Raw genomic sequence first — 25,739 nt, forward strand, 5'->3', positions numbered from 1 at the left:
GGGAAATATCCAATGGAGGAGGCTTAGATTCTTTAGAAGCAAACTACAGTATGTGTAGTGAGATTCCTTTCACGTTTTTATTGCTAGCTAACTGCAGTCTTTTCAGTTGTATCTCCTTTGCTAGTTTCCTTTTTTCTTCTTCAGATCCTACACAGTAAGATATGATTATTAGCCAAGAGGCACTAACCATGAAAGGTTATCTATATATCTTGCCTGGTCATAGTAATACAATGTAACAATACACTATGTTTTGTTTTTTCAAAATTTATATCGGATTGTGACAAGCACATAATTTCATAAGATTTATGTGTTAAATGTCTTCTAGAGTCATGTGAGGTGGGAAGTCATTAACTATTGCACAAGTATGCTTTGGAATGAATGATTGTGAAATTGCTGTTAGTGGTATGAGCTGGATACCACCATTCTTGGAAGTTAAAAAGAAGTGTTTAAGTAAAATGATTTTTTTTTCCAATCAGGAAATTATAAAGTATTTACTTATTTGATACAGAAAACCAGATACTTTGGTTTAAGCGTTCAAAATGTGTTCAAAACCCCAATGTGAGATGTGTTTTCGGGGCAAATGGTTACATCATGTAAAAGATGGATATGTAGCAAGCAACATTATGCCCTGTAGGATTTTCAGCACTTTGATTGTGAGCCCAGATAGATGTGCTGAGTCTTGCTGAAATTATTCTAAAAGATCACGCATTATTCAGTTCACTTGCTGTCAGAGCCAAGAGGTAAACTTGAGCCGTTTTTCTAGAACATTGTTCTTCAGCCTGATAAAAATGGATTTGGAGCAGACGAGGAACAGAGGGGAGGAGAGGAAACGTGTTCAGTAACCGTTTTCATATCGGAAAGAGCACAATCACGGCACTTCCTTAACAATGCCCAGACCTGTTCATCCCTTCTTGGAATCGGCGTCCTGATTTTTCGGGTACCTCTTCTAAACTAGAGCTTCGTCTACATGCAATCTGCTGCTTCTAAGCATATATCATTTTTATCAAGACAAAGCCCACCAAATGGTTTCTCCGGGAACTTGGGGTGGGGGCATCTGTATGCCATTGCAAAAGGGGCACGCTATTGAAACCGATCCAAAGAACAGCCGCATCTGAAATTCAATGAGAGCTTCCTTCCAGCTTCTGTCACTGGAGGCAATACGGCGCTGGGGAAAAAAAGCGGCGTACAGCCTGTCCCAATTAACCCGGTACGCCATTTGCGCAACCTGCCCCTCGAGTTGGTTTTGTACGCAGGAGAAAGGAGATGCTAGTCTTTGTGAATCCGATGCTGCACTGCGGCGCTGCTTCCCGTCAACCAACCTCTCTTCCTCCCCCTCCTTTGCCCTGGACCCACCTCCTTTATTCGTTGTGATTGGCTACCCCGACAAAGTCTCAGCCGGCGATTGGAAGCCGGCTTGTTGAGGAGGGTTTAGCTGCACGCTGTGTAATAAAGTTAGTGGGCTGTCTCAGTACGTATTAGAAGCGGCGGCGAGTTGGTCCGATCTCTATGGAGGTGACGGAAAGAAGTGCTTGGTAGCTGCTGTGGTGATTCAGAGATCCGTCCTGCCGTTCGTTCTCTCCCCCTTCCCTCTCCCAGCCCCGATCCCCGGCTCCCTCTCCCCCTCCCTTCTCTCGCCTCTTCCCAGCCCTCGCCGCCGGTCCTGGGGACGCTGACGAGGCTGTAGGGAAGGTGAGGAAATGACCGTCGTTGGCAAAGATGATAATCCGGGTGGGAAATCGACGGGGCTGGTACTGCTTGGACTTGGGAGTATTTGAGGCGGGGGGCGAGCGAAGGCGGCTAAGGAAGAATCGGCTGCTGGTATGCAAAATGGCGGCTACCTAAAACCGCCGCCATCTTGTTCGTTTGCAATCTCGGTCTTGCACGTTTGCCGATAACAAAATGGCGGCCGGCACCGGTCTTCGCCTAGCCGGTGTCTGAGGGGAGAAAGGCGGCCGACTTTGAGTGAAGGTCGTTTAGTCTCTCAGTGGAATAGGTCAAGTCCGGTATCGCGATACTCGGCTGCCTTTTAGCCCTTCACGCGGCTCGACGAATAGAGCATATACTATTTTTCGCCCGTGGTTCCTATTATTCCATAGGAAAGATAGAAAGAACAGTGTTTAGTCTCTCAGTGGAATAGGTCAATCAATTTCGGTCCCCTCGCTCCGGAAACTACCCCATCTCTGTTGCTGGGGCTGAATAGCCGGCAATTGCGGATGGGGCTGTGGACCGAGAACAAAGACCGGGCCTATTGCCGGGTTTGCGCCTGAGCCTGGAGTCGGGCGGTGCCCAGCGCCGGCTAGGGAGGGATCGAGGACAGGATGCTTGAAGCTGGCTACGGCTTGTTCCGAGGATCGGCGAGATTAAACGGAGGGGTGTTCTAGGTCTTTGGGCTTCGCCACGCCATTTCTCTCCCGCCTTGCAGGCGTATTTTTAAGGCTAGGTCGGTGGCGGGAATAATAACCGTGGAGGTTACAGATCAGGCGGGCCTCGGTGGGATTGGACGCCTTTGTGTTTTGGTTTACTTCGAAGTCTAATTAAAGTAAAAAAGGCCAGCAATTTAAGTTGGGACACTAATAGGGATCTTTCCTGGGAAAATCCGTTTGTGTGTTGCTTCCGCTTTCTTCGATGTCAGTAATCCTGACTTGTATAGCTAAAGATATAAATATACATTAGGGTATTGAAAGTTACCTGTATTGGGTTGGATTTGTCAATTTGCCTGTGTGTATCGGGTTTATAAGCACATGTCATGTTGGGTAGTAAAATATTAGACCGTGAGTGTTTGTTAAGACTGCTTAGATTTTGCTTATACACCTCATTTATTGCGAAATATTTAAAATTATATAATGTTTTAAGACTTTCATGGATATATATGTCTGTGGAATCAGCAGAAGGAAAGGTTGACTTGAGATGAGGAAAACACTTGGGCTCTGATGCCAAGTAAAATTTTCAGAAATTCCTGACTGGCAAACTATAAGATGTTAGGAAACAATAATTATTTAGACTCTGAATACTAAAATCTTTGGGAAACTATTTTTGTTTAAATCTAGGGGGAGTGCTATTATTGAAGCCTTAATCAAAAACTTACATTGTTAACTCTTGCCTTCTAGGTTTTGTTTTTCCCTATCCTGTCAATTTATTATTCTTTGGAAGATTCTTCATTGCCAAGCCGCCAAAGTGGAGAGTGCGATTGCAGAAGGGGGTGCTTCTCGTTTCAGGTAAGTAAAGCTTTATGACAATGAAACAGATGGGAACACACAGCATTTTTGTCTGAAGAAACATTTCTTAGCCTTTTAAGGTTTCTTTTTTTGGGGAGAATTAGTTACAACTAATGAAATTAAATACATGAGTTACCAACTATATTCCACTAACACAGTTTCTAAGTTTTGCAGATCATATATTAAAAGGCAACAAATAAGTATCTTCTGTGTATTTGTTGTTTTTATAGAGACTTTAAGAATAGGATGATATTTCATCTGATTTTAGCTTCATATAAAAGATATTAGTTGATTCAGATCAGGTTACCAGAAAATAGTAACCTGTGCAGAAGGGAAAAAATTAATTATCCAAGGAAGTTCGTGTTCACAAATGAAGTTATTTATAAAATAGTTCTGGTTAAACTTCAAATTTTTGGTTTCCTGCATACAAAACAAAAATTCTTTAGCAATTATTCTTTATTTATAGTGCTTCTTCAGGCGGAGGAGGAGGTAGGGGTGCGCTTCAGCACTATCCCAAGACTGCCGGCAACAGGTAAATTGCATACTAACTGCAATGCTATATTGGCTAGTATAGATTTGTGATGCATTGTTTAATTTGCAAAGTTAAATTCATTGTAAGTAAATGTAAATTAAAAATCTGTATGAAACCAATCAGTGTTTTGTTCTGTTAACTACTTCGTGTCTTAGTATTTTAAGGTTTTTGTCTGGTACTTGTTTACCTCTAATGGGGGGGGGATACCATGAAATCCAAAGCATTTTGAATATTCCACAATAAGGGAACATTTGGAATTTAAAACAGCTTCCTCATTTCTGTTTTAGGACTGCAAGGCTAAATGGCTGATAATCCATTCTGAATCCTATTTACCATATTAAACTCCAAGAATGCAGCAGTCATTGTCTAATGTAATTTCTGATACAGACATACATAGTCTGAGAATCAGAGCATCCTATCCGGCTAATCAGATAACACTGAATGTTGGGGCAACTGCTGGTTGACAATAGCGTTAGAAAAGAATTCAGGCAGATCAAAAAAATTAAGCAGAAGCAAGTTAGCCTTGAGGAAGATCAGTTGTTCTAGCAAATCAACATTTGACATAGATTATAGGATGTCACCTATGCTAAAGAGCTTCACATGAAATTTTGACTGGAGGACATGTGACACATGTTGCCTAGTCCTGCACTCTGGTCATCCAAACATCTGCCATTAAAGCGGTGTTGATTGTTGCATTTTGTACTTGAAGTAAGTCAGCAAGTGTTTTCCTTATGCTTTACAGGCCTGTAATTTCCTCTCCCCCTTACAGTGTGCCAAGGAAAACCTAGTGCTAGAATTAAGCTCTTAGCTGGTACTGCTAGAAATAATGTGCATGCTAAATATTCCAGTACGCTACTTGACTGTGCCTAGAGCAGTGTTGGCGAACCTTTTCGGCACCAAGTGCCGAAACAGGAGTGCATGCACGGGGGAGCACCAGAAACCAGAAGAGCAGCTCCCTGGTGCGCATGCACGCACCAGGAAGCTGAGCTTCCAGTTTCCAGGATGCACGCTCGTCTTCTGGTTTCTAGTGCTCATGCGCGCTCGAAGACCAACATGCATGCTGGAAATGGAACCTCAGCTTCCCGGCATGCACATGCATGCTGTGGAGCTGCTCTTCCGGTGTTCTCATGCGCATGAACACCAACTGGCGTACCTGGAGAGATGGCTCTATATGCCACTTCCGGCACATGTGCCATAAGTTCGCCATCATGGGCCTAGAGTCTTCCTTCTGAGCTCTCACAATAATGAGAAAATCTCTTTACCTTTGGAGGACTGACAGTTACCCTCTGTCTAGCATATATCAACAGCATTAGTAGAATGACTGCAGGTAGAGATGATGCCTGTTTTCAGTTTGCTCTGCCTTTTGAGTCAAATTTATCTTTAGGCATTAGAAAGCAAATGGAACACTGCTTAGTGAAAGGGGTAGAAGATTGCTTATACAGGCAATAGTATCTGAAATTCAGTTCTTAATGTGGATTAATCAATTCTGAAGTCTACCTCTATTTTCTACAAAGTAGAAATCCATAGATCTTTGAATATGTAATTAACTGTCTTCCCCAGCCTGTTTGACTTGATCCAACCAGTGAAAGCAGAAATGGAATCACTGGACCCAAATTCCTCATAATTTAGAGGATTAGAAATGCAAATTGTGGAATTTTTGAATACTTAAGGACAATTTAACTATTCCATTTTGTTTCAAATTTAGAACAAAATGACAGAACACCATAACACATGAAGTGGTCATTCCATAAATAGAATGCTCCAAGTTTCAATATTTTAGTTGCTTTAATTCCTTCTTAATTTTTTATTCCGTTACACTTGACATGGTATGGCTCTTTTACATCTGCTGAGAATTTTTAGCTATAACTGCTCTTGTAAGAGAATTCTTCAAATGAGTTCAAAATAGTCAAAATAATTACTATTTAAAAATTCAGGTTATAGTGCTAAAATTTCAGGCTTGAGTGTCCCGAAAACAAGTTTAAAATTGAGCCTATTGTTTGCAGATTATATGGGAATACACTGTAGGTTTTAATGACTTAATGTTCTATTTCTAAAGCGAGTTCCTGGGGAAAACCCCAGGGCAAAACGCTCAGAAATGGATTCCTTCACGAAGCACTAGACGAGATGACGACTCCGCAAATGACAAAGAACGACATGATGCAATCTTCAGGAAAGTAAGAGGGTAAGTTTTGAGGTAACGATTTAATTGTCAGTGGAATTTTATAATCCAGTATGTGATTCACATCTAAGACACAGAATGCATACTTGTTTTCCCAGCCATTTATTTCCAATTGAGATTTTCCTACTTACAAAGCCATAGTTTTCTAAAGGTGTTCTTGAATTCTCTTTGACCATAGAATCTAAGGAGCCTGCATGGTATAGAGACAAGGTGGGTTAGATATGGAGGACACATTTTCAAATCATCTCTTAGCCATGGAAACATAGTGGTGACTTTGGGCAAATCGCCCTATCTATCTAAAAACATGGAGATAAAATGAAGAGTAATAAATAATTTGAAGGGGCGGGGTCTGTACATCCAGTCCATTAGACTATAACTAGTTCAGCCCATATTGAGTTGCTTATTTGGTCTTAAGAATGCTTGATGGCACTTCTTTAATTGATGATTCCAGGCAGAAGCAAAAAAAACAACAACCCAAATGTATTAAGCTGCTGCTGTGTTCTGTTCATTTGGTATGTTGTTTTTATGTTGAGTTAGCACAGTATAGGGCAGAAGGAAGAATTTACTGCAGTGGGGGCCTGATACGGGCGTACCGATGCCTGCCGGGAGAACCAGGTACCATTCTAATACGGTGCTCTGGGGGGCCTGTGCTCCTTATCACTATTTGAAGTTTTCGGGGCTTACTCGCACAGAGCGTACGGTGCCAGCGCATTGCTCCGCCGAGCAGCTGGAGCGTCACGGAGGTGTCGCGGGCAGTAAGTATGCATGTGTGTGCACGTTGCGCGCATTCATGTGGACGCCCAGCCCGTTGCGTGCATTCATGTGGACGGCCGGCCCGTTGTGCGATACCGGTTGCAACGGGATCCGGAACCCACCACTGATTTACTGATTCGCTAAATGATGTTGAATTATAGTTCTCAGAATTCATTACTGTTCTAATAGATCCATTGGACTCTTGACACCAATGCCCATATTTAATAATATTTGCCTGTATGTTTCCTGAGTGCTTTGAATCTAGAGTCAAGGCTTTGTTATTAAATATGGGCATTGGACTCTAGACACCAATGCCCATATTTAATAACGTTTGCCTGAATGTTTCCTGAGTGCTTTGAATCTAGAGTCAAGGCGTTGCATTTTTACTCTGTTCATTCTCTTGCTTTTCACTTCGTATTTCGCACCCATTGTTTATTCAGAGTCCTGATTTTTATGGCATTATCTGTTTTATCTCACAGTTTAGTCACCATGTCTCTGTTATATTATTCTCCACCCATTTTTCCTCTTTTTGTACTACCTGTAATTCAGCTTTTAATGTCTTGGTTTTATTAGAAGGCTGCTCAAACTAAGCATTTCCTATCTTAATACCTTGCTTTATTTATTTATTGCCTCCTTCCGCCTTGAGTTCTCCATTTCTCATCTCAGCATCTTTTTTTTTTCTTTTAGTTTAACATTTTTATTTCAGTATCCTTGTTTCTTAGCTTTTCTGTTTTTTGGAACCCACTTAAGCCTGTACCTAGTGTGTTGCTTGCTTTATTGCCAAACCAGCACTTACAATCTGGGCTTTCAAAGCATCTGGTGATTTTGAGCAACCAGTTTCACAATAACCCATTTAGTATAACACTTAATTTTAACAGATTACAATTGAAAACTGCTTGCAGTTTGTTTAATTCTAGCAAAAAGGTTTTATAAATTAAACTGCAGTAAACAAGTCACATCTTGACTAAGAAAAGCCTTGATTTGTTTTCTTTCCTTTAGCATACTAAATAAGCTTACTCCTGAAAAGTTTGAAAAGCTATGCCTTGAGCTCCTCAATGTGGGTGTAGAGTCTAAACTCATCCTAAAGGGGATCATACTGCTGGTAAGATAACATAAATTAATTAGAAAAATGCTGTTTAATAAAATTTATATCATGTATGGCAGGTATAATTTTTCAAGGTTCTCAAAATGTACAGCTTGCAGGTTCAGTGTACTGTGAACATGGATATTATAGAGGTTATGTTATAAAACAGCAACTTAGAGAATGAATTATTCTCAAATGATCACTATGTAGTGGTATTGTTTCCTATATATGCTTATAAGATTACATAAATAAGTTGAGCTTTTTCCTATCTTACTAGTAAAGGTAGAAATTTCTAAGTGCAAGAGAATACTGACTCAGCAAATAATATGGCTCTAATGTGGCCTGTGGGAAAACACGAAGCTGGTGTGTTTCAGGTGTCATGATTATACACCAGGTTCCAAGAGTAGAAATCAAGCATGGAAATGCAGCTTACCTTATACTATTGTGTCCGTTAAAATACATTAGATTTTGTTTATTGGACATTGATACCTGGTAGATTAATGAATTATTGAATACTGATTGTCCTGTTACTTAATTGTTTAGAGGAAGAGCAAGGTAGGGAATGTTAATTACACTATAGTTTTTTGTACTGCATAGTTGTCATTGTGAATTTCTGAAACATCAATAAAACTGGATAGGATTAGCTAGGGTCATTTAAAAATGCAAGTTTTAAATATTAAACTTCCATATAATTTATGAAGTCTCTGCTCTCAGATCGTAGACAAAGCCCTTGAAGAGCCAAAGTATAGCTCGCTATATGCTCAACTATGTCTGCGACTGGCAGAAGATGCACCCAACTTTGATGGCCCATCCGCAGAGAGTCATCCAGGACAGAAGCAAAGCACAGTGAGTATAATTCTCTTTTGGACTAAAGCTATTATAAGAATTGGTATTTTAAGAAGACAAGACATTAAAATGTTTGCATTCTAAATCCTAGACATTCAGACGCCTCTTAATTTCTAAACTTCAAGATGAATTTGAAAACCGAACCAGAAATGTTGATAGTAAGTTTTCAGAATACTGTATTTCTTGATTTGCTTGTTTTTGTTTTTGTCATAAAAGTAGAACAATGTCTAAAACCTATCTCTATTTTTAGTCTATGATAAGCAAGATGGCCCCCTCCTCCCAGAGGAGGAGGAACAAAGAGCTATTGCTAAGATCAAGATGCTGGGAAACATCAAATTCATTGGAGAACTTGGCAAGCTTGATCTTATTCATGAATCTATCCTTCATAAGTGCATCAAAACAGTAAGTGGTATTTTTTTAAATCTTTACTATGTAAACCTCATTGGTGAGATAGCTAGTAAAGTACGTAAAAATTAAATAGTATCTGCTAATGACTACATGGTGGGCAAACACTCTTAGCAATACATTTACTAAAATAAAAATTGTTTTTCCTTTTTTACACCTTAAGGATAACCTGTTAGATCTGCTTGAGTAATCTGGATAAGTTATAGAAAATTCTAGGCATGTTAGCACGAATGTAAAACACTAACCAGAACTAAAGGGTCGTTTTACCTTATTTGTATTTTCAGGTGGTTGGATTTCATGTGAAAATGTTGCTAATCAAAAGTACCAATTGTGTTGATGTTCTTTTTGAGGAATCCTTAACATTTTCCAGTAGTTTATAGATGGAATCAAATGTTGAATTTGCATAAAACGCTAGGCTGAAAGGGAATTGTGTAGCTTGTTTGGACATAGTATCTTAAGTGAAAACATCATTTGTTTTGCTACTTGGATGTATGGCTTAATGTTATTGAATACCGATTGATAAACAGCTTGTAAAAATAAGTTGTAAAATGATAGTAAAAAAATTTTTATTCAAATTACCCAGCTTTTGGAAAAGAAGAAGAGAGTCCAACTCAAGGATATGGGGGAGGATTTGGAGTGCCTCTGTCAGATAATGAGGACAGTAGGGCCTAGACTAGACCATGCAAAAGCCAAGGTAAGCATTAGTAGAATTGCATACATATATACATTTCTGTATTTATGCTATTAGTATTCATCTTCCTGGGATAGGTTGTTGTAGATTAAAATATTGTACTTAACATGTTTAATTAGCAAATAAAAATAACTTGTATATATTAATAAGTTCGTTCTGTTTGATAACTTGTCAACTTGCCAAATGTAATGAATTTCTTTCTCAACAGTCCTTAATGGATCAGTACTTTGCCCGTATGCGCTCCTTGATGATGTGTAAGGAATTGCCGGCAAGGATTCGTTTCCTGCTGCAGGTAAAGAGTATAAAATTGCTTACTGTGACAAATCTAGCATATGCCTTGAAGCTAATATTCTGTTAAATCCTTGAAGGATACTGTGGAGTTGAGAGAACACAATTGGATTCCTCGCAAAGCTTTTCTTGACAATGGACCAAAGACTATCAATCAAATCCGTCAAGATGCTGTGAAAGTAAGTATTTCACAAGATACGGATTAAGCTGTGCAGCTCATTAATCGTCATTAAGGTGTATTAAGAAATTCTGCTTTTAATTTGATTTCCAACTGACTTTCTTTTTAAGGATCTGGGAGTTTTTATTCCTCCTCCTTTGTCTCAAGGAATGAGAAGTGACTTCTTTCTGGAGGGACCGTTTATGCCACCCAGGATGAAACTTGACAGGGATCCACTTGGAGGGCTTGCTGATATGTTTGGACAAATGCCTGGTAATTACTATTACTTCAGTGAAGAAATGATATGTGTGTTTTTTACTTTAATTACTTTGATAATAAGATATCCTGAGTTATAATCCTCTTGTTTTTGTGTGTTTTATGAATTTAGGTAGTGGAATTGGTACTGGTCCGGGAGTTATTCAAGACAGATTTTCACCTACCATGGGGCGACACCGGTCAAATCAACTTTTCAATGGCCATGGGGGACACCTCATGGCTCCTGTTCAATCCCACTTTGGAGAGCTAGGCAAATCCTTCTTGAAAAATCCAGTAAGTGACCGATAGAAGAAAAATGCTGTTTTTTAAATGTAGGAAATGTGCATGGCCATCCATCATACATTGCATAATTCTGAATGGCTTGCATCAGCAACAATAGCAATAATTTAAAACCACTGTTCCTTGTCCTGTGTTTTGGAACAATACTAAAAAAGGTCTCTTGTATTCTATTCACATAGACCAGCTTTCAAATAAGCCTTTTCTTCCAGCTCTTATCTGTCTCAGTTATTCCTGTTTTGTTTTATTCAAGTTTGTATTTTTGGAAGGGTATTGACAGTGTCAAGAAAAGATGCTGGAATTTAGTTGTGATCTAATTAATATCAAGTAGATCTTTAAACTGTACTATCATTAATGCAAATAAAAATTGTCTTTTTCTTGGAGCTGCATTATGCTCTTAGCTCAATCTTTTTGCGATTTACCAGATAATTCACATAAATGATGCAGACACCGCTCATTCTTCTTAAAATTCTTCTTGTTAGTTTCTGTCCATTGTTCTAGCTTGTCATGTCCTTTTGAATCCTGATATTGTCCCCATTATTAGCCAAAAACTTAATCTTTTGTTGTTTTTAACCCATTTTATAAATCACTGTTGAACACAGAGCCTTATGTTCTTGTATTTGTTCAACTAATCTTATGTCCTTATAACAGTAATGCAGACAGCTTACATTTTGTCATCTTCTTTACAAGGATATTGTAAGAAACTTGATTAAATGGTTTGGGAATTAAGTTTATCTCCGTAGTCAAGCAAACAATAGAGAAGATCCGATTGCTTCGCCATGCTTTGTTCTTTCATAAAGACATGCTATTCCTGCCAAGCAATGTTGATTTTTTTCTTAATGATTAACAGTAATTTCTGTTCTGGAGCTTGCTCAATATCAGAACAAGTTTATAGGTCTGTAGTCACCTGGGTCATCTTCACACTTGCCTTACTACTCATTTGGCACTACAACCATTCTTGATAGCCATGCTCTTTTAAGGCTCTTGGATATAATCAGTCTGTTCCCGGACACTCTAGTTGTCCATTTTGGCTTTCTTGCTCTGACAAAACTAAAAAAAAACCCAAACTTTTATGTTACTTTTAGTTTCTCTTGTGAACTTAAGCTTATTTTGCTTCAGGATTCACAGCCTTCAACAGAGAAGAGTTTTTTTTTTTAACTTAACAACAGCCCAGCTCTTTATAGTCTTGCAATGCTTTCAACACTGTCTGCTATTTATTCCCACCAGAATTACTAAAAAAGACTTCTTCAGTGACCTTTAGGGAGTCCTGAGACGTTTTCTAATGCATCCCAAATGTGAGCCTGTGAAAGGCAGCACCTTTCTCTTGATAAGACTGCTAGCTCATTGCTGATTGATGCTTTAATCCCTCAGTAGGAAGTCTCAAATAAGCATCTCCTTTTGCTGTTGCCTCAAGGCAGAGACGGGAATTGTCCTCTTTGCAGAACTTGCGTAGCCATCTTCGCCCCCTGTGACAGCTGCAGTTCATCCAGAAGTCTAGAAATAACATCAGCAGGGAATCTATTTCGAAGCTCCAAGGAAACAAAGCTCATTTTTACAAGTTTGGTTCTTTCGTGTCATTCTGTCATCTCTCCAATCTCCTGCCTGGCTTGCTTTTTTCTTCTTGGGGCTTGCCACTATTGTTCTTTCTCAAGCATTTTTTGTTGTCCAGTACATTTTTCACAACAGCTGATGGATGAACTAGTTTATCTCTAGTACCCCTAGCTGCTTCTCCAAAAAGGCATTATGTCTGCACCTGCTGCTTGTATAATACTTGCCATCTTCTGAAAGTTCAATAGAAAACATGGAACTCCCCTTGTAAGTAACAAAAGTACTTCTCTTTCTCTCCATATTCTTCTGGTGTGTTTTTTAAATGTCCCCCCAGCATCAGGAGCACCTAGGAATAAAGGAGTAGAATTGACCGCAATCTTTGCCTCTTTCCTCAGGCAACTTCACTCGCTGCACTTCTGTTTAACATATTTTCTCCAGTTTCTAAAATTTAGAATAAAGAGAATATATTTTGCCATTATTTATGTGAAATCCAAAGCATAATTAGTAGCTCCTAGATATTATACTTGATGCATCTTCTTTATGAACACTTCTGTAATATAATTCATTGGTTCCCAAACTTTCCTTCATGACCTAAAAATCGCTTATCAGAAAGTCTTTATCGCACTTAAAAGGACTGTTCCTAAATCCCTTCCTTCAGTACTGTCATAACAGTAAGAATAATAGTCATAACCTGAGGATTGCCTGTATTACAAAAACAATATTAAATTATCTTCGTCATTTCAACAAATTACTATTGGTGATTTCATCATTTTTTTGTCTTAGTAGGACAAATTGGGAGATTTTTAAATATATTCTAGTACATGTGGCAATCTCTAAGTCAATTTAAATGTCCCTGTTATGATGGATAATGAGTTCATGAGAAAAGAAAAATCATTTTTACCCAATTTGGGGTAATTGATTCGGGTTTGGGTAGCACTAATGTAATTGTTGAGATTGAGTCATAGACTGAGAATTAATACTTTGCCTTTTGATTAGATCAACCCAAATCAGCTTGCTTATAAAACAACCCATCTGTAACCGTTGAGATGTTTAAAATGCTAGCTTACAATTAGCAAGACCTAGGTTCACTCTTAGCCAAGGAAGATCAGGGAACAACTTGGGGGCAGTTTTTTAAATCCAACCTACCTCACAGGATTTTTGTGAGGAAAAATTGGAAACTAGAACTGATGGAAAGGTAAGATAGTAATCATATTTTCACCATGGTAGAGGAAATTCTAACAAGATGTAAAATGCAATACACATAGAATATATGAAAATATTTTTATGATAAGGAAAAATTTACACTGTTATAGTCTTTCTTTTTCTTTTCATTGTCTTGAAAACAGGGGCAAAGCCAACTATACCATAATCAAAATCAGGGACTTCTGTCTCAACAAGGACAGTCTAAGGATATGCCTCCACGGTTTTCTAAGAAGGGACAGCTTAATGCAGATGAGGTATGCCCTTGAAAAAGAATAGGCACAGTCTTTAAAAGATGCCCAATGATTATAACAAGACGCGTTATTATGAGGATCAAAACTGGAACTCCCCTTCTACCTTCCTGCTGTTCACTTCCTCCCTCCAAGTTATCTATCTTTTTACCTCTTGCTTCCCCCTCTCCCCTCTTTTCTTGGAGTTTCACTCCTCTACCTCTCTTTCCCCCCTCCTTGGAGTTTCCAGTGTCCTATGAGCAAGATTATGAGATATGAGGGCAATATCTTAATCATAAACAAGACCTGTTGAAGTAATTACAGTTGCTGAACGGAGATATAAAAAGCCATTATAAACTTGTAACAAATTTGTTGCTATAACTTAGCAGTGCTTGTAAATAACATGCAACTCTGCTGTGGGTAGTTTTCACTGCTACCATAATAGACCCATACTTCAGATTTCTAATATCCAGCTTCTTTTAACAGATTAGTCTGAGACCTGCTCAGTGTTTTGTAGTAAACAAAAACCAAGTGCCAAAGCTTCAGCCCCAGATAACTATGATTCCTCCCAGTGCACAGCCACAACGTACTCAGACACCACCTCTGGGACAGGTAAATGTTTCTGTAATGTTTTAATCAAAGATTTATTGATTATATTCATTGTAAAGGTTGCTTTCTAGAAAGCATATGCATTTTAAGATACTAAAATAATGGGGAGGGAACAATTAAGGCTGTAGCCTAATTTCTATTGCGGTAATTGCATATCTGAGAATATTAGTAATTGCATATCTGAGAATATTGTGTCCTATAGAGGCACTTCGGAGCATTGCAGCACATGTCTCCAGTAAGTCATTTTCTATTTAAGAGTTCAGAAGAACAAATGCTTAGCAATATCCTGGAATTCCACAATATTTGCTTGTTTGGGAGTAAATCCAGGTAAACAAATTTGATTGGGACAACTAAGTAATAGCGTCTTAGAATATATATGCTTACAGGTGATCATAAAAGTGAAAGCCTTTCAAGGGCTATTCCAGGATACTATTATTGTGAATTTGCCACAGTGCCACAGATAAGGCTTGGTTAAAAGATTCTTAAAATTGCTGTTTGAAACTAGCAAATATTTAAGATTTATGCATTACTGTTAATAAATACACCACTAAACTTCTGGTGTTTTGTTTTTAAGCCACCTCAACTTGGTCTCAAAACAAATCCGCCACTTATTCAGGAGAAGCCTGCAAAGACAACTAAAAAGCCACCACCTTCTAGGGAAGAGCTACTCAAGTTAACAGTAAGTTCATTTAGTCTGCCCTCAAACTACAGTATGTGATAACTAAAGAATTAAAGAAAAAGAAAAACCATTTTCCTCCTTTTTTAGGAAACTGTTGTGACTGAATATTTGAACAATGGAAATGCCAATGATGCTGTTAACAGTGTGAGAGAAATGAGGGCACCAAAACATTTTATTTCTGAGATGCTGAGCAAAATAATACTTCAGTCACTAGATCGATCAGATGAAGATAAAGAAAAAGCAAGTGCATTAATCAATTTACTTAAACAGGAAGGGATAGCTACTAGTGACAACTTCATGCAGGTAATACATATATTCATAAGTACACTTTGATGTCTTTGCATTGTTTGTTGTCAGAACCAGACATGAGAGAATGTAATTAATGCTAGTAAATTTTTTTCAGGCATTCCTAAATGTGTTGGACCAGTGCCCTAAACTAGAGGTGGACATCCCTCTGGTAAAATCCTATCTAGCACAGTTTGCAGCTCGTGCCATAATTTCAGAACTCGTGAGCATCTCTGAACTAGCACAACCATTGGAAAGTGGCACCCATTTTCCCCTCTTCCTACTTTGCCTTCAGCAGTTAGCCAAGCTGCAGGATCGAGAATGGCTAACCGATCTTTTCCAACAGAGCAAAGTGAACATGCAAAAGATGCTGCCAGGTAAGAAATGAATACATTGATACAGAGGGAATTAGGAAGTAGATGGGTAACTATAATAAACATCTAGTTAGAAAATATGGTTAAATATTACGGAGTTTTAAAAGTGTGAGCTGAATATGTACTATATTAAGTTGACATGCTCAAAGAATATTTGGGACATTTTTGTATCTTTATATTACAGAGATTGACCAGAATAAGGATCGAATGCTGGAGATATTGGAAGGGAAAGGACTTAGCTTCTTGTTTCCACTTCTGAAACTGGAAAAGGAGCTACTGAAGCAAATTAAGTTGGACCCATCCCCTCAAACAATCTATAAATGGATTAAAGACAACATTTCACCAAAACTACATGTAGATAAGGGATTTGTTAATATTTTGATGACCAGGTGAGAAATGCAACTGAAACCAGTTTGTTGCATGTCATGCATGAGCTAAAATACTATAATATGCTTATATAGCAATGGTGGGGTTATTTCCTTATTCTATTATCTATATATGCTTAGCAACGAAAAATCTTTGCTTTTCTGTTGCTTTACACGGATGAGTATGTTAAACAATTTCCTTCCAATTCTTTTAGTTTCTTGCAGTATATTTCTAGTGAAGTAAATCCACCTAATGATGAACCAGATTCTTCATCTGCTCCTTCTAAAGAACAGTTGGAGCAAGAAAAACAGCTGCTTCTTTCCTTTAAGCCAGTTATGCAGAAATTCCTTCATGACCATGTTGATCTACAAGTGAGTGCCCTGTATGCACTCCAAGTGCACTGCTACAACAACAATTTTCCAAAAGGTAAGAAGAAAACCTTTTGCCTCCCCTTATTTCATGTGCATTTGATATGACACCAGGATAAGAGGGATTTCAAGCAGATGTTCCTATAGTCATGTAGTTAGAGAGGTGTTTGTATAAGTTAGTGTCAGGTTTGCTTAACCAATTTTATGGAACTAAGCGAAATGACTGAAGAGTAAATTTTAGTGCCACTGATGCTAAAGACATGGCTACCTTAAAATTGTGGTGCTTTAAAAGATCTGAATTTTAAAAAGGAAAATCTTTCTTACAGGCATGTTGCTGCGCTTCTTTGTGCATTTCTATGATATGGAAATCATTGAAGAAGAAGCTTTTCTGGCATGGAAAGAAGATATTACTCAAGAGTTTCCAGGGAAAGGCAAAGCTTTGTTCCAGGTGAATTATCTCACTGTATTTGTAACCATAGGTTTAAGCAAAACAGTTACCTCATTGCACTTGTAGATTCATTAGGGAAAACATAGAATACGCTGTAAACAATCTGATTTCTATAAAGTTTAAAATTGGAGTCATTAAAAATATGCCTCATGTTTTTAATAAAGTTAACACTCTTAATAAATTATTATGTAGGGGTTTCATATGTAGTTAATCCCCAGATACATTTGAATTTCCTTTCTTTTTCTCATTCTAATAATTGTATTTGGGTTTAATTGCAGGTAAACCAGTGGTTGACCTGGCTGGAAACAGCAGAGGAAGAAGAATCTGAAGAAGATGCTGATTAAACCAGCCAAAGCCTTAAATTGTGCAAACATACTGTTGCTATGATGTAACTGCATTTGACCTAACCACTGCGAAAACTCATTCCGCTGTAATGTTTCCACAATATTTAAAGCAGTAGCGGGTCAGTAGGACTTGTTTCTGCATAAGGGTTTTTGTAGTATGTTTTAATCATAGTCTACCATAAAAATATTTTAGAATATCTTTAATGTTTAGATAACAGTGTATTAGCAGCATGCAATAATTACATCATAAGTTCAGAAGCAGTCTGTGTAAGGATCTTCTTTGATGCCAGTTACCATAGGCTGTTCGTTAGAAATCTGAATAGCAACACTGAATACTGTAGAAATGCACTTTGCTCAGTGTAATACTTGAGTTGTTGCAATATTTGATTATCCATTTGGTTGTTACAGAGAATCCTTAACTGTAATTGATGGTGGTTGCCGTAATAGTATATTGCCTGTATTTCTACCTCTAGTAATGGGCTTTATGTGCTAGATTTTAATATCCTTGAGCCTGGGCAAGTGCACAAGTCTTTAAAAAAGAAACATGGTTTACTTGCACAAAAATGATCAGTTTGAAGAGGTGGATAAATGCCCATGGAAGTGGTCTTTGTGGGTATGAAATAAAATGGTGAGAAACTGAATTGGTCCCTATGATAGTATTGGAATTAAGTCTACTTAATTTATCAAGACATGTTCATGCCCTGATTTTATATACTTGTATCTATCAATAAACATTGTGATACTTGAATGTTTGTTGAAATGGCTGCTGTTTATATTTTCTTTGAAAATAGATTCTGAAGCAGGAATTACGTGACTATCCCTCAATCCCATTTAATTAGGTATACCTTGTATCGTAAAGTTTCTGGAGTGGGCAGGGCAGCCCTGTTTCATTATTTCCCAATTGTGAATCGTGAAAATACCTGTGATTGATCCATATGTCAGAATCATGTTTGAGATCCCTGTAATGTTAATTCTTGTGGAAGTGCTTGATACCTTGACATCTTCTAAAACCCAGGGTAAGACAACTGAAAGAGCCAAGTGTTGAAAAGGGTAAATTGGTAAGGATTAATTGTTCCCTATTGCCTAAAAAATTGTATTTTTAAATATTCCCAGAAATTCTGGGAGTTCAAGTTCAATACATCTGGGTGGGGGAAAGGCTGCACAATTAGGCATTGCAATTCTGCAATCATGATTTTATGAATTGTAAGCCTCAGACAGCAATATTAACATTGCATTCTTTCCAAAATTTATCAGCACAGCATCTAAAGAACTAGCTTGAAATCCTAAATATCTCTTCTATTTTCAGATCCAAATATTTAAAATTCATATTGTTTTGTTTACATTTATATTACCTTAAAAGAAATGTATTGTGTTCCCTTTACATGTGTTTAATCTTTGAAAGATTAATAGAGAGTGTTATTTACACTGCTGAGAAAAATTACAAAAGAAAGAGAAGCTAAAATGATGTATGTATTGAAAATCTTTTGGGAATAGGGAGTTGGGATAGTACAAAGTAAAGTTACATAATATTCCTAAAATTTAGGTAACTTGCCTCTTAGCTCCAGTATTTTACATCGCTGGAATCAACAGGTTAGTGCCAGAATGGAGCAGGACTAAATAGTTTATTATGTACTTAACATTGTCTTAAGTATTAGCCTTGATTGATCTAAATGTGTTCTTCGCTCTTGTCTCAATTTGACTTTCTATGAACAAATATTGTATAATCCCATTATATTTTTCTGAATACAATTACTTCCTTACACTGCCTGTTATAAACTACTTTGCCAACTATTGAATGCTTGATTAGATCTATCCCCTCTCGAAAAAAGAAACTGGACAGCATTTTCCAGAGTCCAAAACACCCACAATATTCCAAATGGCTTTATTACTAAAGCAGTATTTTTCGATTACCCCATTTATGTCCAACGGATAGTCTTGCACTTGCAGTATGTAAATTCCAGGCTCATAGGTATCAAGGTGGAAGGAGAGTTTATGGCATTTTTAGCCTTTACTGACCTTGGATTCAGTGTTGCTATCATCAAAATACTCTGGAGAAAATAATTACATCTAAAACCTAAAGTTGGGTGGCAGTTAAAACTCTTCTTTAAATTTTGTTACTAACGAAGAATTGGTGTATGCTGCTTTCCCCTTATTTTTGCAGGCACTATTAAGTTACTATCTTAAATGTTCTGTAGTTGGTTGTTATTTTATACACTTAGCCATGGCTCATTCAGTAACCCTAAAAAAATGGTTTGGATTTACCTGATATGCAAAATCCAAACTAAATAATGGATTAACACAATCTACTGTACTTTCGTCTGTAGTTGGAAGTTCTTCCAAGACTACCAGCTCCATTTTACAGAATATGGTCTAATATATGTAGAAACCTTACAAAAGCAGAATAACTTGTATATTACTTGGATAATATAAGGCATTAGTTAATATTAATTTTTTTACATGAAAGTTAGTGTGTTTTTGTCATGTTTTTGCCATTTTTGTGGTTCATATTCTTGTAATTGGCTATGAAATAAACAGTTGCATCAGTGATACAAGTAATTGAGTCAGATCTCAGAGACCTGACAGGTTTTTTTTGAATTGTAGGTTTGAGAATAAGAATTATACAGCCATGTGGATATTGAATAAATTAGAATAGGGTGTGTACAAACTGGAAAATGCATAAAACATGCATGCTAGAGTTTTGGGCAGGATTATTTAGTGAAGATTATGATCCAACAATTTGGTTCTGGCTTTCATCTGAAGAAAAAACAGAGGAATCTTCAGTGGAAATAGGGCAAGGCTGATGCACTTCACCTTCCATCTAGTCTGTGTCAGCCAAGACTACCTCATCTCCCTGATGATACTCCTGAGTTAAAGCAGCATATATGATTGGGCCATCCGTCCATCACCTTTATAACAACAGTCATTGCTGTCACCATCCAACCAGCCTACTTGCTTTCCCGCCATCTGACCAGCATGTTGCATTTACCTACCACCACCACCCAACACTCATTTTTGTTTTCCTTTCTGTCCCGCCCTGAGTACCTTTAGCCAGAACACATTCCAGGTGCATTTCCAGGCACAGCAAGTTTTGATCCAGGGAGAAGACACCTGATGCTTCCCCTAATGTGCACCATTTGAAGTGCAGAATGTAAATTTGTACACAAGTTTAGTATGGCCAGTTTGCAACTTGAATGGTAATTTAGAAGTGGGAATAATACTTTTGAAAGTAAATCCTTTCTAAACCTGATTATGTCAGTGACTTCCTTAATTATAATTAAGATGTTTCAACTGAAAATGGTAACCACTACTTGGCTCAGGTCAGATCTGGCATTACTAATTGCTAATCCAGCCTTGATTATAGATTGGACTTGGCCACTTTTTTAGCCCATTGAAGTTAGCTAAATACAGTATATTTCAAAGCACATCTGAGATTCACAAAATGTGATTGGTTGAAGAGCAAAACCATGGGATGCTATTACCAAGTATTACAAGAAGGAATATAAATGGAAAGAAAAAAAATCTTTAAAAAAAGATAAGCAGAGTAACTTCCAATTGGTAAAAGATAATCAATAGGATTGCATAGATATATTTAGAAGAAATTACGAGTCTACATAAATTACTAGTCTACATAGATTACCTATCTAGAATCTCTAATCTGTGTTCTCCAAGCAGAAATTAGGTGTCCAATTCGGCCATTCCACTCTACGGAGATGCCACGCTATCAGCCCCCCCTACCGCAAAGATCCCACAGGAGAAGAGCAGTCTGGACAACTCTGGGATCTGGCAGGGTGAGAGCTGTGAACCATAAAACAAAAAGCTTTTGCTGTGACCCAGCATAACAGATATAGCGCCCTTGCTGACCCTAATGGGGACACTAAAGAGACAGGTCAAGGTAATTGTGATAATGAGGACTCATAAGCAGGAGATCACGGTCCAAAATGAAGAACTTACTTCGGAAAGGCGAAATGGGGAACCAGGTATCACATCAGTCGCACAAGAAGAGCAAGGTATGCAAAAAGAGAAGTCACCTGATTGGTGATTCAATCATAAGGGATGTAAATTTAGGAAAGGATATGGAAGTTTTAAAAGAGGTCAGGTGTCTGCCAGGTGGTACTGCCAGCAGAGATAAGAGGCGTATTCTTAAGATAGTCAAGAATGCAAGTAAGGACTGTGATGTTGATGGTATTATACATCTTGGCACAAATGATCTGTCCCAAAAAGATGTACTTTCTGTGAAGAATGATTTCCAGAGCTTGGGGTATGGACTTAGTAGTATAGGTTGTAAGCTTATCTTTTCAGAGGTTTTACCAGTATATAAGGAACAAAAAGGGAAGGGCCAGTGTGTAGCAGAGTTTAATGTGTGGCAAAAGGAGTGGTGTAAAAGGGAAGGCTTTCGTTTTATTAGTCATGATGTCTGCAGCTGGTCCAATGAAAAACTGTACAAAAGAGATGGTTTGCACCCATCCAAGAAAGGGACTGAGTTACTTGGCATTAAATTCACAGATTTTCTGGATAAACATTTAAACTGAACAGCGGGGACAGAATTAATTGATACAGAACATTTCTGTCCCCAGCAATCTAAAATTCATAGGGTTATCAGTGCATGTAACACAGATGTTTGTGCGGGTAAGATTATCACTCCCGCTGTCAAGCAAAACCAAGCATTTAATAGTGAGTGCCATACCATGTGCATGAATCAAACAAGTGGCAAGAAAATAGGGGCAGTCAGGCATAACACAGGTTATGTAGACAGTAAACACAGGGTCAATCAAAATGGACTCAAATGTCTATACACCAATGCACAGAGTATGAGGAATAAACAGGGCGAATTAGAAATTCAAGTAAAAGTGGGCAGATACAATATTGTTGCCATTACAGAAACTTGGTGGGATGAAACCGACAAATGGAACATACAGCTAGAAGGATTTAAATTATTTAAAAGAAATAGACCAAATAAAAGAAATAGAGCACAACAATGAGAACTATCTTGAATGCATTTGGGTCAATATTAAAGGTTGGGGGGGGGGAATGACATTGTCCTGGGTCTATACTACAGGCCACCCAACCAAGCAGAGGAAGTAGATGAACTTTGCTAGTCAGCTAACTAAGTTATGTAGGAAGCACACCACAATAGTAGTAGGGGATTTTAACTACCCTGACAACAACTGGGAAACAAACTCTGCACCAAGTGGAAGATCCAACAGGTTCCTAACAAACCTAGCAGATAACTTTGTTTCCCAAAAAATAGAAAAGGGAACAAGGGGATCAGCCATATTGGACTTAATTCTCACTAACAGAGAGGAAATAATAGAAGGTGTTGAAGCCACAGGAACCCTGGGGGCAAGTGACCATGCAATGTTGGAATTCAACATTGTGCAAACACAAGTAGTAGGACAAAGTGAAACCAGAGACTTGGACTTTAAGAGAGCTACTTTCAATAAACTTCGAGAGAGCTTGGGAAAAATTCCATGGATGAGAATCCTCAAAGGGAAAACAACTCAAGAAGCTTGGGAAATTTTGAAAAATGAGATTCCAAAAGCCCAGTCTAGCACAATACCAATGAAGAAGAAAAATAACAGCTCCCAAAAGAAACCAGCATGGCTGCATAAAAAACTCTGACAAATTGAAAGCAAAAAAGATAAGTACAAAAAGGGGAAGGGGGGGGGGGATAACTAAGGCAGAATATCAGCAAATAGCCTGAGCATGTAAAGATGAAGTGAGGAAAGCTAAGACTCACAATGAAGAAAGGCTTGCCACAAAAGTAAAAAATAACAAAAAAAAAGCTTCTTCCAACATGTTAAAAACAAGAAAAGAGTTAAGGAAACAATTGGTCCATTGCTGGGAGAAAGTGGCAAGAAGGTAACAAGCAACAGGGAGAAAGCAGAACTATTTAACTCATGTTTTGTATCTGTCTTTACACAAAGGGATAAAACAGTCCAACCTATCAAAAACAGCACCACAAAAATCAGATTAGGAACACAAGTTGAAATAGGGAAGAAAATGGTAAGTGAGCATCTGTCTACCTTAGACGAGTTCAAATCACCAGGACCGGTTGAATTACACCCCAGGGTTCTGAAGGAACTAGCAGACAAGATCTCAGAACTACTGAATTATATCTTTCAGAGATCCTGGAACACCGGGGAATTACCAGAGGACTGGAAAAGAGCTGATGTGGTTCCCATCTTCAAAAAAGGGGAAAAAACAGATCCAGGAAACTACAGACCTATCAGCCTAACCTCAATACCAGGAAAGATTCTGGAAAAAATAATCAAGCAGCGAATTTGCGAACACCTAGAAGCAAACAAAGTAATAGCCAAAAGCCAACATGGGTTTGTCAAAAACAGATCATGCCAGACTAATCTTACTGCATTCTTTGACAAAGTGACAAAATTAGTGGACCAGAGGAATGCCGTCGATATAGTTTACCTGGACTTCAGTAAGGCATTTGATAAGGTAGACCATAACCTACTACTAGATAAAGTAGAAGAATGTGGGTTGGACAGCATCACCACCAGATGGATTCGTAACTGGCTGACCAACCGCACTCAACATGTAGTCCTCAATGGAACTGCATCTACATGGAGGGAAGTATGCAGTGGAGTACCCCAAGGCTCTGTTTTACACCCAGTACTCTTCAACATCTTCATCAATGATTTGGATGAGGGAATAAATGGGGAACTCATCAAATTTGCAGATGACACCAAGCTGGCAGGAATAGCCAACACTCCAGAAGATAGGCTAAAGATACAGAAGGATCTTGACAAACTTGAACATTGGGCACTATCTAACTAAATGAAATTCAATGGTGAAAAGAGTAAGGTTCTACATTTAGGCAACAAAAACGAAATGCACAGGTACAGTATAGGTGGTACCTTGCTCAACAGCAGTAATTGTGAAAGGGATCTTGGAGTCCTAGTGGACACCATTTAAATATGAACCAGCAGTGTGCAGCAGCTGCCAAAAAAGCCAACACAGTTCTAGGCTGCATCAACAGAGGGATAGAATCAAGATCACGTGAAGTGTTAATACCACTTTATAATGCCTTGGTAAGGCCACACTTGGAATACTGCATTCAGTTTTGGTCACTACGATGTAGAAAAGATGTGGAGACTCTAGAACAGTGGTTCCCAAAGTGGGCGCTACCGCCCCCTAGGGGGCGGTGAGATGGCTTAGGGAGGCGGTAAGAGGCCAGGGGGCGATAGGGGGGCGGTAAGAGGCCAGGGGGGCGGCAAAGGAGTGCTGGAGGTGGCCTCCTCTAGCGAGCTATTCAGAACAAGTTTGCTCACTCACCCCCGCCCATCCAAAGGCTGCTCGATTGCTCGCTTCCCCCGCCCACCTGCACTATGCTAGCCTTGCCTACTCACTGATTGGCTGGCTCACCAATCACCCCGCCCGCCTCTAAGAGCCCTATCTAAACCAGTTAACTTTTTTTCTGCTTGGCTTTCTATAGATAGGGCTCTTAGAGGTGGGCGGGATGATTGGTGAGCCAGCCAATCAGTGAGAGCAGGGCTAGCATAGTGCGGACAGGAGGGGAAAGCGAGTGATCAAAGGGAGGCCATTTTGCCTCCCTTCGCTCCAGTGGTGGGTTTCAAATTTTTTTGGAACCTACTCTGTGGGTGTGGCCTCCTTTGTGGGAGTGGCTTGCCGACCATGTGACCTGGTGGGAGTGGCTTGCCGACCATGTGACCTGGTGGGAGTGGCTTGCCGACCATGTGACCTGGTGGGAGTGGCTTGCCGACCATGTGACCTGGTGGGAGTGGCTTGCCGACCATGTGACCTGGTGGGAGTGGTCAAGATGATGTCACTGAATTCTTTGCCACAATGGGTGAACTACAATAAGACTAAAATAAGTACAAAAACAATAAAAGAGCTACTTACAGAAGGAGGATGACTGTTCTTGCCAGTGTTCAGTATCACGGACTCCAGTGAATGGGCTGCACAAAGAAAACACACAGAAATGAACTCTTTCATTGCCAGTTTGGGATGAAACAAGCACACAAAAGAATAGAACAGGAAAATTACTGTCCTTTTTTGCGTCTTCTGCACCACCTTGCTCCAACAACCTGCATAAAGACAGACACAGAAAGCAAGACCTTAATTGCATGCACTGCATTAGGATGAAACAAGCATACAAAAGAATAGAAAAGGAAAATTACTGTCCTTTTTTGCGTCTTCTGCACCACCTTGCTCCAACAACCTGCATAAAGACAGACAGAGAAAGCAAGACCTTAATTGCATGCACTGCATTAGGATGAAACAACCACACAAAATAATAGAAAAGGAAAATTACTGTCCTTTTTTGCCTCTTCTGCACCACCTTGCTCCAACAACCTGCATAAAGACAGACAGAGAAAGCAAGACCTTAATTGCATGCACTGCATTAGGATGAAACAAGCACACAAAATAATAGAAAAGGAAAATTACTGTCCTTTTTTGCGTCTTCTGCACCACCTTGCTCCAACAACCTGCATAAAGACAGACACAGGAAGCATGAAGGGCTTGCACTTCACCATCTCAAGGATGAACACAGCACAGACCACACCACTCAGCCAGCAATAAACTCAGCTACTTACAGAGGAGAGATGA

General features: G+C 38.8%; 1 protein-coding gene across 1 annotated transcript; it reads left to right on the top strand.

The window, feature by feature from the left end:
* Positions 1-1,716: 1,716 nt before the first annotated feature.
* On the top strand, positions 1,717-17,901 carry EIF4G2 (eukaryotic translation initiation factor 4 gamma 2; the record flags this gene model as incomplete). Its single annotated transcript, XM_081945913.1, has 23 exons — positions 1,717-1,818; positions 2,382-2,440; positions 3,108-3,215; positions 3,682-3,747; positions 5,804-5,929; positions 7,679-7,781; positions 8,478-8,609; positions 8,701-8,767; positions 8,860-9,011; positions 9,598-9,708; positions 9,914-9,997; positions 10,074-10,172; positions 10,282-10,423; positions 10,539-10,699; positions 13,597-13,707; positions 14,167-14,292; positions 14,864-14,968; positions 15,056-15,271; positions 15,372-15,630; positions 15,812-16,016; positions 16,208-16,419; positions 16,688-16,809; positions 17,088-17,901. The coding sequence occupies 23 exons, from the start codon at positions 1,717-1,719 to the stop codon at positions 17,151-17,153; spliced, it is 2,934 nt and encodes a 977-aa protein (XP_081802039.1). The 3' UTR covers positions 17,154-17,901.
* Positions 17,902-25,739: the final 7,838 nt, after the last annotated feature.

The sequence above is a fragment of the Natrix helvetica genome, assembly GCF_964273705.1.
Source record: "Natrix helvetica genome assembly, chromosome: 1".
Classification (NCBI taxonomy): Eukaryota; Metazoa; Chordata; class Lepidosauria; order Squamata; family Natricidae; genus Natrix; species Natrix helvetica.